Source organism: Nelumbo lutea, chromosome 5, assembly GCF_056320005.1.
Source record: "Nelumbo lutea isolate HS-2025 chromosome 5, American lotus-T2T, whole genome shotgun sequence".
Classification (NCBI taxonomy): Eukaryota; Viridiplantae; Streptophyta; class Magnoliopsida; order Proteales; family Nelumbonaceae; genus Nelumbo; species Nelumbo lutea.
Window position 1 is genome coordinate 83,317,545 of NC_142688.1, and position 15,497 is coordinate 83,333,041.

Below are 15,497 nucleotides of genomic sequence, written 5' to 3' on the forward strand. Positions count from 1 at the left end.
CTTTTTTTACCATTTTGAATATCATCGTCATTATTAGAAGCTATGAGGTCTAGTATGAAAACTTTGCCCCGTGAATATGGATATTTAGGAAAATATTGCTGCAAATGCAATGTGGAAGATCAGGCAAAAAGGATAGCATCTAACTGGGTGAAAGCAACGAGGGGAATTTCAAAAAGAACAATCGCTTTAAAAATTGAAGCTGCATCCAGACCAGACCTACTATCTCTTGGGCTTGGCTGTGAATTCTGAGGGGTAAAGGGAAATGAACTTTTCATGTCAAATCTGATATGGATGATTTGGAATGATGAAAATCTTCAGACTGATAATTGGGCCACCACTCAACCGCTGTACCATTGGATCCAGCCATTAGAGAATGAACCTAAAATGGGATACTGTTGTTTCAGAATTCATAAAATTGGAATCTATAAACTGATGCAAATATGTAGAATGCAAAACCTTATATTTTGTATGTATTTGCACTGTAGAGTACGTATTTGCATTTATACTCTTTCCTAATAGAGGAATCACGGCAATCTCCATCCCATGGTCTAGCCGGGAAAATGCCAAATGTGATGGGATCAAATCTGCAAAGGCTCTAGGCAATCCCCGCCCACAAGAGTAGTGAAACCATGGGTGCCCAGTGCCCGCAAGAAAATATGAACTATAAAGTGCTGCACAAAGATCAAAATATTCCAAAGCTTCATTTTTTATCTGAGGTAACTGCACCCACTAACGCCTTTCTTCCCGATGTAAAATTTAGCATAGATCCGAGTTGCAGAGTGTGGTCTGAACTTTGTAAGTCCGAGGGACAATAGCTGTTGGCTGAAAAGCACCCTCTTATGCAGATATCCCCAGAAGAGACCCCTAAGAAAAATAAATAAATGAATACAACATCACACAATTCAGTTTTATATGGTCAACCTAGCGATGGAAGAAGCCTTCGGCCAATCTGAACCTAAACTGAGATTTAACTCAATGCAACTCGAATTTGAAAATTTGAATCATCCCAAGCCTGTCCAATCTTGAATCTACTATAGCATATGCAATTTATGTATGCATATATATATTAAAGTTTATATAATATCTGATGACATTTGTTGTACTTTTTTTTTTTTGACGCCAAATGGCCTTTTGTTCTGTTTTTAAGTTGAGTTATAAAACCCAAATGAAAAACACCAAGTACAAAATGAGAGCAAGTCAACCTTGAAACCCAATCAGCTTACCAGAACCAGAGTCCAACTTAAGTTGTGTTGGATTTTATTGGTGTTGAACTTGGGCTGCATAACTCTGAATAGCTTGAGCTTTTGACCTCAGATTGAGCTGGACCCAGGCCCGAAGCCCATGTCTTAGGGCCTGAATTGCACTCATAACTGAGCCTAGTTAAGCTCGTTGACAATTCATGGGCCCGAAAGTAGCTACCTTCAAATGGGTAAAATACAATCTTATTAAAGATGTGTAAAACTTGTTATAGTCAATTGTTTTTTAGAGAAAATAAAAGTATAAAAGTATATAGGATTTAGTCAAGGCCTTATTCCTGTATTTTTTGATGGTAGAAGTGGAAAGAGACGTCTGCAGTGTTGGCCATGGTCAAGAAATTGCTTTGATACCAACTTAGCGTCAAGAGTTGGGAGATTGAAGGTGTAGAGAGAGAGAGAATATGGAGGACAAAATCATCATCACATGAAGGACAGATCTAAGCGTCAACATTCATCATTTTCTAATTAAAACAAATCATTATAGCACTATCATCATCACATGAAGGACAAAATCATCATGGTTGATGTTTCTTCTTCATCTCAAGTCAGGGTATATGTTCTTCACTCTCTAACTAAATCTATTATTGTCGGGACAAAAAAAAATGGAGATCAAAAAATGGCACCTACCTAAAACATAGAAGCCTCAATCACATGAACTTAGGCTATGTTTGGTTTGAAGAAAAAGGTAGGAAAAGGAATGGAAAGGCAGGAAATCTTATACAAGGTTTGTAAAGGTTTTCTTACCTTTCCTTACTTTTTCCTTCAAACCAAACACAATCTTAATGTTTTCTCCAACTAAGTTCTGTTGTGGGGGAAGGGTACTTTTAGAGCTTAATGGAAAGTAGATTAAACTATGGGTAGTTTTGGAGTTAACAACCATGGGCCTATGCCCTTAAGGCCTTGTTTCCTTTTTGGTAAGTTACTTACCCGGGTAAGTCTTTCTTGGGAAACACTTATCCAGGTAAGTGCATTTACCCATGTTCTTTTATTGCCCATGCAAACAAGACAATAACCATTTTAGTCATACAAATCCATTTTTACAAGGGGCATTTTTGTCCCATTCAAGTGTTAGCAACTTTCCCCCAAGGTGGAAAAGTTATTTATCCACCTAAGAGATGGGGTAAGTGATACATTGATACCCAGAAAAATAAAGTTTCCCTAATCCCCACATAAATCTGAAAAAAGAACATGAGATTTTTTGTGGTAATTTGACCATTTCCAAATGCCAGTAACATTGGTTATTAATGGAGTGTTTTAATAAAAGACAAACTATGAATAGATTTTAGTAAATCCATCAAATTATAGGGGTGCTTTAATAAATGATCCTCTACAGAAATACATATTTAAATTTAAAGTCTGTTTGATTTGCCGTAGGAGTCCAAATCAGAGTCAAAATAACCGATTTCCCTCACCTATTTGATTTACACCTGAATTGAAATCGGAATTAACTGGAATGGATTTTCATTCTCACTGGAGGGGAGGGAATGACCCTTCCTCAAATGGGGTAATATAATCAAGAATAGAAATAGGATTTCAAATCTGTCCGACCAAACAGTTCGAATCAGAATAGACCATTCGGATTTTCAATTCCGGACATCTATTCCTGCAAACCGTAAACTTACAACAGTCCAGAGATAACATAATCATGGAATCCTAGTAGGACTTTTATAGTCTTATCTGGAATAAGCTTTTCTCTTGATGGTTTGAAGTTGGAGATGATCTTACATTCTTAACTTAAGTGGGATAATGTTTGCGAAAAAAGGGGACTTAACTTCAAAGTCAGGTATGCTGATCTGATCTGTGGTGGCTTCTGATCTTCTTAAATTAGACAAATGGCAGCTTAAAAAAAAAAGATGAATGGGTTCCACGTGGCTCTTCATATACAAACTCCCAAATCAGATTATCCATCTGATCAGTTGATTATTTTTAATGAGGCCCATGTTATAATCTATCAGGGACCCATCAATCAGTCCCCGTCTTTTGGTCTCGGAGGGGATGGGGGTAGAACCCTAGGCCCATTTATACCCATTTATAGGTGCTGTGGTCTCATAGCGTTGGGAGTTGGGACCAGGCCCAGCGGGACTGGACTTGATAAAACCTTTTTGTCTGAGAGATGGTGATTGTTGGCCAGCTTGTGGGGTCGGGGGGTTGGTTGAGATGTCTTCAGTCTTCATCACACGTCATATTGCCTTTAGTTTGGAAAAGAATGATGGGATAAGAAAGGGAAGACAGCTGAACCCATTATTATGATAATAAAGAAAGATGGTGATGAATTGAGATAGATAGATAAATAGATAGATTTAAGGGAGAAGTATAGATACACATAGAACTTATGCTGTAGTGAAGTAATTCTTCACTCTCACTTCATGTCGGCCTTTCCATGTTTCATTCACATTAGTCTACGTAAAAATCATGGTGTTTAAAACCGACCCGGAGATCAAATGGTCAAGGGTCCGGTTATCAGGTTGAACAGTTGACCCGTTCTGATAAAAAAATAAAAAAACAGTTAAAATCATTCGAATGATTAACCATTCGCTTCAGTGATTTATTAACTAAAATTAACAATTTTTTTAAAAAATCCGGTTTGGGGGAAAATGGGGTGATCGGTTTCCGATTTTTCTGGTTCGACCATCCGATCCAGTCCAATTTTAAAAACCATGGTAGAAACCCTAACTCTCTACCTCGATATCCACGTCCTTGCACATGTTCCTCATATTGACGTATAATTCATGCGGAGTTTGAAACCCCTGGAGGCCTGGACTGCCACACACCACCATAATTATGTTTTAACACCAAAAGTCTGAAAACAGAAAAACAAACATTAACAGTTTGTTTAATTATTAATTAGTTGCGTGCACTGTTACTAAGACAATTAAATTAGTATATTATGAAAAAAAATTATTATTATATTCCAAATACCAGCATTTGCCAATTAAAAAAAAAATAGAATCGATTCTCTCAAATTTTCAATTTTTTTTCTACTTTAACTTTCTAGCTCTCTTCATTTCACAGTTCATAGTTCACTTTCTTATGTTGTCCACTTTCTTTTCTATTTTGGAATTTTATTACTAATCAAATAAACAGTGTCTCTACAGTTTCTCTTTTTCTTCTCTGGTTTCCTTCTTTTTCCGGTAATTATACGTAGGAGAGCCGTCGACCTAATTAGCATAATTCATAGTTGAAAGTGGAGGGGAGTATAATTATAACCTTAATTACGTAAGCACACAGCTTAACCTTAACTAATTACCTAAATATATACCAAATTAAGTGCCTGGAAAGGAAATTAGTTATTATATTAAAGTATAGTAGTTGTGTAGTTCATGATGTGAATTGGTACTCCCAAGTCCCAAGTACTTAATTAGTACAAACTCGAAATTGGTGTTTTTATCAAGGAAACATGTGGTGAATTACGTTCGGAGGGCCCAACATTTTTGCTTTTTAGGTTCCCATTCCAGGTGGTAGCTTAGCTACCATTTTATATTATATATATATAGAGAGAGAGAGAGGGATTGCAGAGTCAGAGAGGTCCTTTTTCTCTCTCTCTCTTTCAATCATGGTTTTTAAAATCGAATTGGTGATCGAATCGGTCAGAGGTCTGGTTATCGGTTTAAATGGTTCGACCATTCAACTCGAATGACCGGTCTGTTCTGGTATAAAAAATAAAAAATTAAAAAAAAAAACAGTCAAAATCATTCAAATGATTAACCGATTAGTTCAACAATTTGCTAACCAAAATCAATGGTTTTAAGGAAAAACAGAACCAATCAAGTAACCGATGCCCAATTTTCCGATCTGACCATCCGGTCCAGTCCAATTTTAAAAACCATGCTCTCAACTACAACTACAACAATTAAATAAACACTCAAGACTCAACCTCGTTGTAAAGTAACTGAATAAAATAAAAAAGGATATTGAATATATTAAGTTAGTATAGTTGTGAAGGAAAATAATTTCTTTAAAAGCAAAAGGAGTGATTCCGCCTGTATTTAGATTTAAGACTACTTATTACTAGCTAGTGGGTATAGTGGAGGGATGATGCAGCAGACTCAGAATGTCCATTATTTGATGAAAAGAAAGGAACCTTTTCTGTCAACTTTGTCAACCACATGCATGCATGCATGCATGCATGGCTCCCTATACATGTAAAAATTTTCTTAATATTAACAACTCTTAGTTATATATAACCTATTAATCTCCCACAACTATTGACTATTGTTATTGGTCTTCATCGCAACAAACTCTTGCTGATAATATAAGTTAATTAATAAGACATGAATTCCTTCCGATTTTCTTTGAATCATTTTTTATCCTCTCTATTAATATACTCAAAATTCAGGGCAAGCATATAGTTTTCAATGATTAAGATTTTTTGGGTTTTTGAAGAGAGAAAAAAATTAAAACAAAACTTGTAATTTTCTAATGTGGGACAAGTTAAAAACTGTTTTTAGTAAGAAAATAAGTTATTTTCAAGACATGTATGCAGGTGTATTTTTTTTATGTAATTGACCAATCAAACTCCATTAAATTTAATCTCTAGTAAGATTAAAATCCAACACACCTGACAAAAAATTCTTTCATTTTTCCATTGAGTTAATATTGTCAACATTTTCCAAAGAAAATAAAATAATCAATCATTCACTTTTACATGCAGCCTCCAGATAACTACTAGTACAAAAAAAAATCCCCATCTAACCCAACCAGTAACCATGCATGCACCAAAATATAGGAGTGGAGGCAAATGCTCTCATGGCATCCATTAGCTATCACTGCTACACACAGTGATGCTAGTGATGATAATGAAGGCCAGCTCCTGGCATATTTTCTTATCCAATTTATTTTTTAATTTGTTAAATTAATAGTACTAGGAAAACCCACAATGAGGATTTTCTAAATTATTAATTAAGATATCTAATCGTCTAGAAGGTGGTAAATAATAAATTAATTAAATATAATAACTACAAACATTATTGTTCATCCATAATCGCCTAAGGTGCTTCACCATTCCTAATTAACTAGTAATTTCAAATGCTTCCTCCGCATTGATTAAGTAAATTTTTAAACCAAAAAATATTTAATATTAAGAGTACAAATTAAAGAGGAGACGACCTGTCAAGTGTCAAGGGATGGTTTTCCTGTTACAACCAGCTGAGTCAAACCTGACCAGAAAACTGTACATCGTACAGCTAGGGCCAATTTATGTGACCTGGATTCTGAGAGCGCATATGGGTGGATGGGTGCGCCCCAAGAGCTAGCCACCTCAGCGATGGATTAATATGTGCTGCGCATTAGCCAAAAAACAATCAAATAAAAATTATTATAACAGGTTTGAATTGAACCCCATGATCCGAACTCTCAGAGTGTGATAAAGGTAGCCAAAGTAGTAACAAATTAAAGTTGACTTTTTTTCTGGTTTTATAATATGCATTTGTATAATCTATAATTAATTGTTGAAATATTCTACGAAATTAAAAAAATAATAATTGTTGAAATATGAATTCAACTGATGTCTCCACAATACATTACTTTGAACTTTTGGAGAGTTAAAAAATGATTTTCTCCATGATTGAAAAAGCTATGCCCACAGATCACAGTGCAATAAGACAAGGTTTGTGCTTAATTAATTAGTTTATACTTAAAAATGATGGATCCTCACATGGCTAGCTTCCTAAAAAGACCAAAGAGGACTAGTTCTCATAATGTCTCATGTTAATTACTCTTACCATATACATTTCCCTTTTAAGATGTGGTTCATCTCTATTGAGAGTTGAGGCCAAATGCTTGGATTAATAACTATTAGATTTGGTTGATAACCAGTAGAAGGGTTTGTTCTTTCCATCTCTAAATGCAGCTTATATATCTCAACCCATTTCTTCTAAAATTGTTTAGTTTTTACCATACATACATATATACATACATACATATATATGAGTGTTGTTTAGTTGTTTATATTGTTAATTTGGGTGGGACCAGTTGGCTAAAAAAATCACTCAGCAAACAGTATTCATTTGGACAAGAAATGTGACACATGTTCGATGTGTCGCTCTTTTGTCATATGACAAGTTTTAACACCATAACCCTTGCCATATGGGTATATATAATAGAAAGAGGAAAGAGGGGAGGTGAGGGTAGGGGTGTCAATTGGACTGGATTTGCTCCAATCCGGTCCAGTCCAATGTGAGTCCATTACAAATGGACCTGGTCCAATCCAATCCAATAAATATTTTGGACCATTTTGGACCGGTCCAGAGACTGTTCAATCTGTTCAAATTCTTGGTAATTTAGATTGATTTCAACTCAAACCTGGTCTATTGACAACTATGTTCTTATCTTCTATCAATGGACCAGATATTGGCTCAATCCAATATAAATTATTATGAATGGACCAGATCCAATCCAATATGTTATATTGATCCATCCAGTCCATCCAAATTCAATATGTCTTATTGGTCCGTCCAATCCGCCCAAATGGATTTTGATTTGAACGGAGTCCAACCCAAAACTGGTCCATTGACACCCCTAGGTGAGGGGTCTTCCTTCTCATCACAAAGCTCACATGTATCTCCTCCTTTTCTTCTTTCTTACACATGTGCATATATATATATATTAAAAATAAAACAAGTCAAAATGAAAACTCTCATGAGTCTTCTTCAATGTCTCTCATAAAATTCACACTTACTCTCTAATAACATCATTATTAAATTCTCTCTCTCTCTCTCTCTCTCTCTCCCCCCCCCCCCCCTCTCTCCAATAAAGAAGGGGTGTAAATTAGATGAATTTACACCCATTACATGGGGTGAACAAAATCTTCTTGTATAAAAGTCTAAAGAAACCATTACTCTTTTCCATGGGTTATCAGATTTTTATCTATTTTTTATTAATTTAATGTAGATTTGCTTTATGAATTGTTTAGGGTCAATAATAAAATGGAGTAAGAAAGCACTTAATGCAAGCCTTTGGTTATTTTCATCAGTTCAATTGGTTATTCCCATGCTAATCATTTGATTTATGTACTTATTATAATATATAAGCTATATAAAAAAAAAAGAATAAGTCTGAAGTTCAATAAGTTTGGTGAGTCACTAGTACTTCATATTTTCTCTTAAAAAATATATTTTAAAACAGTAGCATGTGCACCGCACGGGGCACTGCTAGTTAATGAATAAGGTGAGTTGGGCACACCCTATTTTGATAAATGAGCAACACCCTTTGTTAATACTTCAGAACAACAATATGGAAATGACATTCTTATAAATTAATAATTTTTATCATCATTAATAGGGTCACTTTTATTTCAAATACGCTCCAGTTTCTGAAAATAGGGTATGCCCAAATCAATACTCCTGTAAAATTCTAATAAGTTTCCATTTCTAGCCTCATATAGGGCCATTGTTTTTAATTTTAAACAAATTTCATGAGTTTTCATGGACAAAAGTGATGTATTTTGTAAGTTTGCTCAATTTTTTAATACAAATTAGTAATACTTTTAGCCAGAATTAATAAAAAAATATATAACTATATGTATATATTATTTCAAATATCTTAGAAGATTTTTCCATAAAAATAGAAAGCCAAGTTATAGAAGAGTGCAATGGAAGAAATTTGACTATATGTATGTTATGTGTATGTGTGATAAATGATGAACTAAAACTTTGATGATGTATTCCATATTCCAAAAAACATTCTTTTGTTTGGCATGTACTAAGTACCTCACACAATTAAAAACTTTGTATAAGGTGGTGTATTTAAAATTGTACCAATCCAAAATAAATATATATAGTTCAAGTATAGTGCAGAAACCACATAATAAATAAAAAAAGTAACCAATCATGTTAAAAAAAATCGCATGGTCTACTTACTTTGGTTTTTCTTTTTTTTTTTTTTTTTGAGAAGTCAATTTTCATAAAAAAAAAATGATTAATTTCAAAATGCAATAATTTCAGATGGAAGAGCATATATTGATCTATATGATGGTGAAACACCAAATTATGACTCCATCCCTTTTAGAAGGCCTTATGGGCTTATGAATGAATCTAATTCTAGCCATAATTGGGTGGTTTCCTCAGTTATAGTCTTTTCTTTCTTAGAATTGGTTGTGTTTGATTTTGGGCAAACATGTGGTTAGGAGTAAGTTTTGTTAGTCGTTACCTTGGAAGTTGTCAATTAAAGTTCTCAGGACATTTATGTAGTAATTAAAGAGGCAGTTAGGTTTACCTATATATAAATGGGACAAGTTGTAGCCTTGAGGCAAGTTGATTTTAAATTAAAGTATTTTCATTTTGGGAAATTGTCCAAAACTCACCATGAGTATTCAGCATTTCTTTTAAATTAATCCCAACTTTTCAAAATGTCAAAAACTCACCATGTTGCTAATTTGACGTTAAACTGACTAACGAGTGTTATTATACTACCATTTTAACCTTCATAGAAAAATATAAAATATATACAAAATAAATTAATGGGTGTTAATATATTACCATTTTAATATTTAGACATGAGAAAAGGAAAAGTTCAAAAAAATATTTTCAAATATAAAATACATAAAACATAGAAATTACAAAAAAAAATATAAAAATTATAGAAATTGCAAACAAATAAAAAATATTTTCAAATTATAGAAACTATAGAGATTGAAAAACAAAATCAGAAAATAAAAGTTGTAGAAAAAACACCAAAAAAATATAGAAAAGCATAGAAATTGTAAATAAATAACAAAAATACAGGAAAATTTATAGATTGTAGAAATAGAAAAATGTAAAAAAAAAAAAGAAATTATAAAAAATATTGGAAATTATAACAAAACACTAAAGATGCAAAAAAAAACAAGAAAATTGAAAACTGAAAAAGACAAATTTTACTCTAATTCACCATTCAAGGGTAATTTGGTCATGAAAATTATTATTTATGCTGACATGGACACCTCTGTTAAGAAGCATTAACGGTGCACTAATGGAATGTGAGTTTTAGACATTCTGAAAAGTTATGGTGAGTTTAAGAGAAATGTTGAAAACTCATGGTGAGTTTTAGACAATTTCCCTAGGACAAGGCAAGCTACATCCTCCCTTGTATTGATTTTACTCCCTTTTTCATAATGGTTAATAAAATTTAAGGTGATCGTCTCCGCACCTGCAATAAACATATGGGTCTAGAAAAATTAAAGTATTTTCAATTGAATTAAGCCTTGAACTTTCTCTTATTCCATTCGTTTCTTGTAAACAACCATGTCTGCTAGCTGAAACCACAAAATCAAACCCTTTTTTGATGTAATGTTGCGGCCCCAGCTTGAATTAGATCAAGTGACGTCACAACAATAAATCGAAGGCCATGCAAGATTCACAGTTTTAGTCTTGTGTTAGAAATTTAAAACCATGTTCTAACAAAAGTGAACTCCTTTTCTTGCTCTTTATTGGAATTGGCTATGACAACACCATTGTGGAAATGGAAAATCATCTATGCAACAAAATTCTTCTCTTTTTACCTTAAGGACTGCATTATCATAAACTTTCTAAACTAAACTGTATAGGTTTTGTAACCACACACAATAACCAGCTCCTTAGGTTGATGGAAGCATATTTTTCTCTAATATATCTGCTTCAACGAAGTTGTTAGTATAAAGATTAAAACAAGGGTATGTCCTACTTGGATAATTCCATTGAACCCATTAGATGTGTATCTTACAGGAAATCAAATAACGCAATATTGGAGCTCCCATTCTTTGTAAACATATCCTAATTGGTTTCCTCAAGATGAAAACCAGTAACCTGTTTATCCCAAAATGCACGAACTACACAAACAAAGAGTATTAGTAGTAACTGTAGTATAAGAACAATAATAACAACTTGCCATTAGAATTTTAATTAGTATATAAAGCAAGCAAAAATCATGTCGAATATATCAAAGATATGTGTACACCTTTCGCAACCATATACTATAGTAACTATACTACGATATGTATAGAATGCTTGATATAAATAAATGCCTAGGGCCGCTTAGCCGTTATTGTTCCATTTTCTGTCCATTCACCATGCATTGTTTCTTTCTTCTTCGTCTCCCTCCAACATAATATTTCCACAACGATGGAGCCAAGACCCTCGAGCCTGTAACCAAAAAAACAGACGATCTGACAAGATTTTGCAGACATTGAGGTTTGCTCTCTTACCGATGTTTTTAAATTCGCTAAAAAGTCTAAAACCCTTCTCTTTTTTCTTTTGGTCCCTTGTGTTCTTTTTTCCTTAGGTGGGGTGCTGCTCTGCAACTTGTCTCACCATGTGCCCGCTCAATGAATCTCAAGCAGTCTTATGTGGTGATCTTTTGGACCCTAAGGACGATGAAGAGAACGATGAGACGAAGAGAGGAGGAGGAGGAGGAGGAGAAGAAGAAGAAGAAGAAGATGATGAAGATGAAGATGAGATCATAAACGGGATTTTCCAACGGGTGACAATGAGCGAGGTAATCCCATCATATTCTTACACATACAGATATCTTCAAATCCTTTCTTCTTCTATACCATTTTCCATCTGGGCGAGGAACCGTGTGGTTGAAGCTTTTACGGGTTCTTTAACAACTTGGCTGTTTTTATTTCTGTATACAGAAATTAACAGTTTCCATCGCTTAAACCTACGTCTATAGTAGGGCAAAGGAAGGAAACTTTTTGTGTTGGGTGTATCTGGGAGAGAGGGAGAGAGGACGTTTGAATGTTCGGCGGGGGTGGAGGGGATTCTCTGTTTTTCAGGGAAGCCTACACCCGCCGGAAAAGTTGTGTTCGACTGTTCGTTGCTGGATGGCCTGCGCCTGACCAAGGTGGTGGCTATTTTGATTTCTAAATGAAAAGGCTTATAATATTGCATGTACGTGTCTTTTATTTATGTTTTCAAATAAAATATGCGTATCAGCCATCAAGGTCAGTCCTTTCGTGGGAAGCTGGTTGATGTGGATTCCTTTCATGGCTGTGATGGATCATTACCATCACTTGCTGTTAATTGCCGTCATATCAAGGTTGTCGCTCTTTGCCACAGTCAATAATTAAAATTTTATGTATGTAGAAAAAATAGTGTCAATTTACCCACAACCTTAAAATTTACTTTTGAGTAGAACTATTTTTGTGTCTATTCATCTATTGTTTTAAATTTTGATGACATCTCAATTTCGAAAGAGGGGATGACATTTTTGGAAATATATATATTTTTACACCGATTTTATTTCTTTAATTTTCTCAGCTAGCTACGAGCCCATCTTTTTTTTCAAGGGTTTATCACGAATTTCCAGTTTCTCTTGGATTCGAGATAGATGTTTAGAGGTTTTTTTTAATACGCATATACTATATAATTATAAAAGTTAATTTTATAAGATGGAATCTCAAGCCTTCTATTTTCGAATCCAAAATGTAGGTGGCTAACGATGATGACTCATTACTTCCATATTTAGTTAGAGGATCGACGATATTTTAACGATTTTCGATGAGACTGTGATCTGAGTTGGCATAATCATCCACTTGCAAGTTGCAAATTTCACCTCTGACTGATAGCCGATAGGCCATGTATAGGGAGAGGCTACCACTGGAATCTGCTGCTCCTCTGAAGATTCCAACAAAATGGTTTTCATGCATGAACCTACTATCCTAAGCATGAAACCTAATCTATTCTATGAAAGGAAATGTTGCATAGAGACATTGAACAAGGCCATTCGTACCTGGTTCATTCCTCTTGAGCTCAGGGTCTACAGTAAGTACGTAGTAATGGCAGTGGATGGGACCTCCATGGTTGAGTTGTTAAGAGCTGGAAAACGCAAAAATGGTATTGAGCTACACCCCCACTCCCCTTTCTTGTCATGGCTTTATCCTGCTGAGTGTTAAAACATGGCATTCAAAGGAATCCCACCCACCCATATTCACGTTTGAGTGCTCTGGATGCAGCTATTTCTGTTTGTGGAATTGTGGGTCTTTGCTCCAAGTTAATTCTTCCAAATAAATGTTCCGATTAACAGTTGGTCTCAAGACAATCATAGCTAAGTAGTTAACTTCCTGAGGACACCATCATGTCACTCGCATAAAAGATATAATGATAAATAGAGTATACGCTTGGTTAATTATCCGTTCCTGAGACTACAAAGACGCATGTGTATTGTGATTGACCAAGCAACACCAAACCCTGAAACCAACGAGAATGAGATGGTCATTGTTGGATGCTTTTGCAGAAAATGACATCTACTTGTGTAAAATATATATACCTAGGATGTTCTTCTGTACCTACAGATGTTACAGTTCGTTCATGTCATCAAGATAGGAGTATCGCTTTTGTTTTATTTCATGTTGTGCTTTATACGAGATCCAACTCACAAAACAGCTCATCTGATGGTTCTACCAAGAGTTTGATTTGGTGATAACCCGAGAATCTGATCGTTGACGTAAGTGGTGGAGCAACATGAAAATGAAATCACTACTGAATTGATGAACCTCGGAGTCCAAGTTTATGTATCTGTTCCACCTTTTCCATTATTCTCCTTCTCCATTACTAGTTGTCTGTAATGTAATATGATGTGCTGCATGTGCTTTGGCGAGCTTACTCTGATGAGAACTTAAATTCTGTATTGATCCATCCAGGTAGCAGAGGAGTTAACGTTACTAGGGAAGATTGCAGGCCCAATTCTAATGACAAGCTTGCTCTTATACTCTCGGTCAATCATCTCCATGCTCTTCTTGGGCCATCTGGGGGACGTTGAGTTAGCTGGTGGGTCACTTGCAATTGGGTTTGCAAACATCACAGGCCACTCAGTCATGAGAGGACTAGCCATGGGGATGGAACCAATATGTTGTCAAGCATATGGAGCTAAGAGATGGGTTGTCCTCAGTCAAACCTACAGAAGATCTGTCTTTCTGCAGCTACTTGCAACCATACCCATATCATTGCTCTGGCTATACATGGAACCCATACTACTGTGGTTAGGTCAGGACCCAATCATCACATCAACGGCTAAGGTTTACATCACTTTCTCTCTTCCAGATTTGCTAGCCCAAGCTCATCTACATCCCGTACGGACTTTCTTAAGGACCCAAGGCTTGACCACACCTTTAACCTTAACTGCTACTTGCGCAATGGCTCTCCACCTTCCCATCAATTACTTCCTTGTGATACATTTGAATTTGGGTGTGAGGGGTGTGGCTCTGGCCGCAGCCTGGAATACTTTGAACTTGAACCTCGGTTTGCTACTTTATCTGCTGCTGTCAAAAACATCAGTAAAGCCTTGGGATGGATCGATTGTCTCATGCTTTCAAGGTTGGCGTCCATTACTTGTGCTGACACTGCCAAGCGTGTTGTCTGTATGCCTGGAGTGGTGGTGGTATGAGATCATGCTTCTTCTATGCGGGCTTCTAACCAATCCACAGGCCAGCGTGGCTGCAACGGGCATCCTAATGCAAACAACAAGCTTGATATATGCCTTCCCCTACTCGTTGAGCTTGGGCTTGTCTACTCGTGTGGGACATGAATTGGGGGCTGGCCGTCCTACCAGGGCTCAATGGGCAACCATTATTGGGCTTTTCGTAGCAGTTGTCTGTGGTCTTTCAGCCTTCGCTTTCACAACTGCCGTGAGATACACGTGGGGAAAGATGTATACAGCTGAGCATGAGATCCTAAAATTGACGTCCACCGTGCTTCCCATCTTGGGATTTTGTGAGCTCGGTAACTGTCCACAGACAACCGCCTGTGGGGCCTTGATGGGAACTGCACGACCCAAAGTGGGGGCTAATATAAACTTCGGTTCCTTTTACCTAATTGGATTACCAGTTGCGGTTATCATGGGGTTTTGGTTGAAGATAGGTTTAATGGGACTGTGGTTCGGGCTTGTTGCGGCTCAGGCTTCATGTATGTGTATGATGATGTATACATTGTTTCACACCGACTGGAAGTACCAAGCTAAGAGGGCCATGGAGCTTACTCAAACTGCAGAAAGAAACCAGGACGATTTGGAAGCCAGCTTGCTCAACTGACAACCGACAGTTAAAAAGTCCTTGGAATAAATCCCTTAAAAAAGTAATAATTTAGATCCTCACCATCTCAAAAACCCTTCGTGTTTTGGGGATGACTAATACATAGACGAATGTAAAGCTTCCTCCTACTATTACTAATTTGCAGCAATAAAAATTTCTGTCCAAGAGCAGGAAAAAAAGGAGGGGGCATTTAGCACTTCCTTGAATTCGAAGTGGAATTAAATTGCTTTCAGGAAGTGATTTTCAACTTCAGTTCTTTC

At 35.8% G+C, this 15,497-nt stretch overlaps 1 protein-coding gene across 2 annotated transcripts; it reads left to right on the forward strand.

Annotated features, from left to right (window-relative positions):
* The first annotated feature begins 11,284 nt into the window (after positions 1 to 11,284).
* On the forward strand, positions 11,285 to 15,482 carry LOC148853155 (protein DETOXIFICATION 53-like). Of its 2 annotated transcripts, XM_088943504.1 has the most exons (3): positions 11,285 to 11,398; positions 11,490 to 11,702; positions 13,852 to 15,482. In XM_088943504.1, the coding sequence occupies exons 2-3, from the start codon at positions 11,520 to 11,522 to the stop codon at positions 15,235 to 15,237; spliced, it is 1,569 nt and encodes a 522-aa protein (XP_088799630.1). In that variant the 5' UTR covers positions 11,285 to 11,398; positions 11,490 to 11,519; the 3' UTR covers positions 15,238 to 15,482. The 2 variants fall into 2 exon arrangements, with proteins under 2 accessions (XP_088799630.1, XP_088799631.1); XM_088943505.1 differs by lacking the exon at positions 11,285 to 11,398 and having other exon boundaries at positions 11,402 to 11,702.
* The last annotated feature ends 15 nt before the right edge of the window (positions 15,483 to 15,497 follow it).

Coding starts and splice junctions, on each gene's coding strand:
- LOC148853155 (XM_088943504.1), top strand. CDS start 11,520: ATGTGCCCGCTCAATGAATCTCAAGCAGTCTTATGTGGTGATCTTTTG. Junction 11,703..13,851: donor AACGGGTGACAATGAGCGAG/GTAATCCCATCA, acceptor TGATCCATCCAG/GTAGCAGAGGAGTTAACGTT.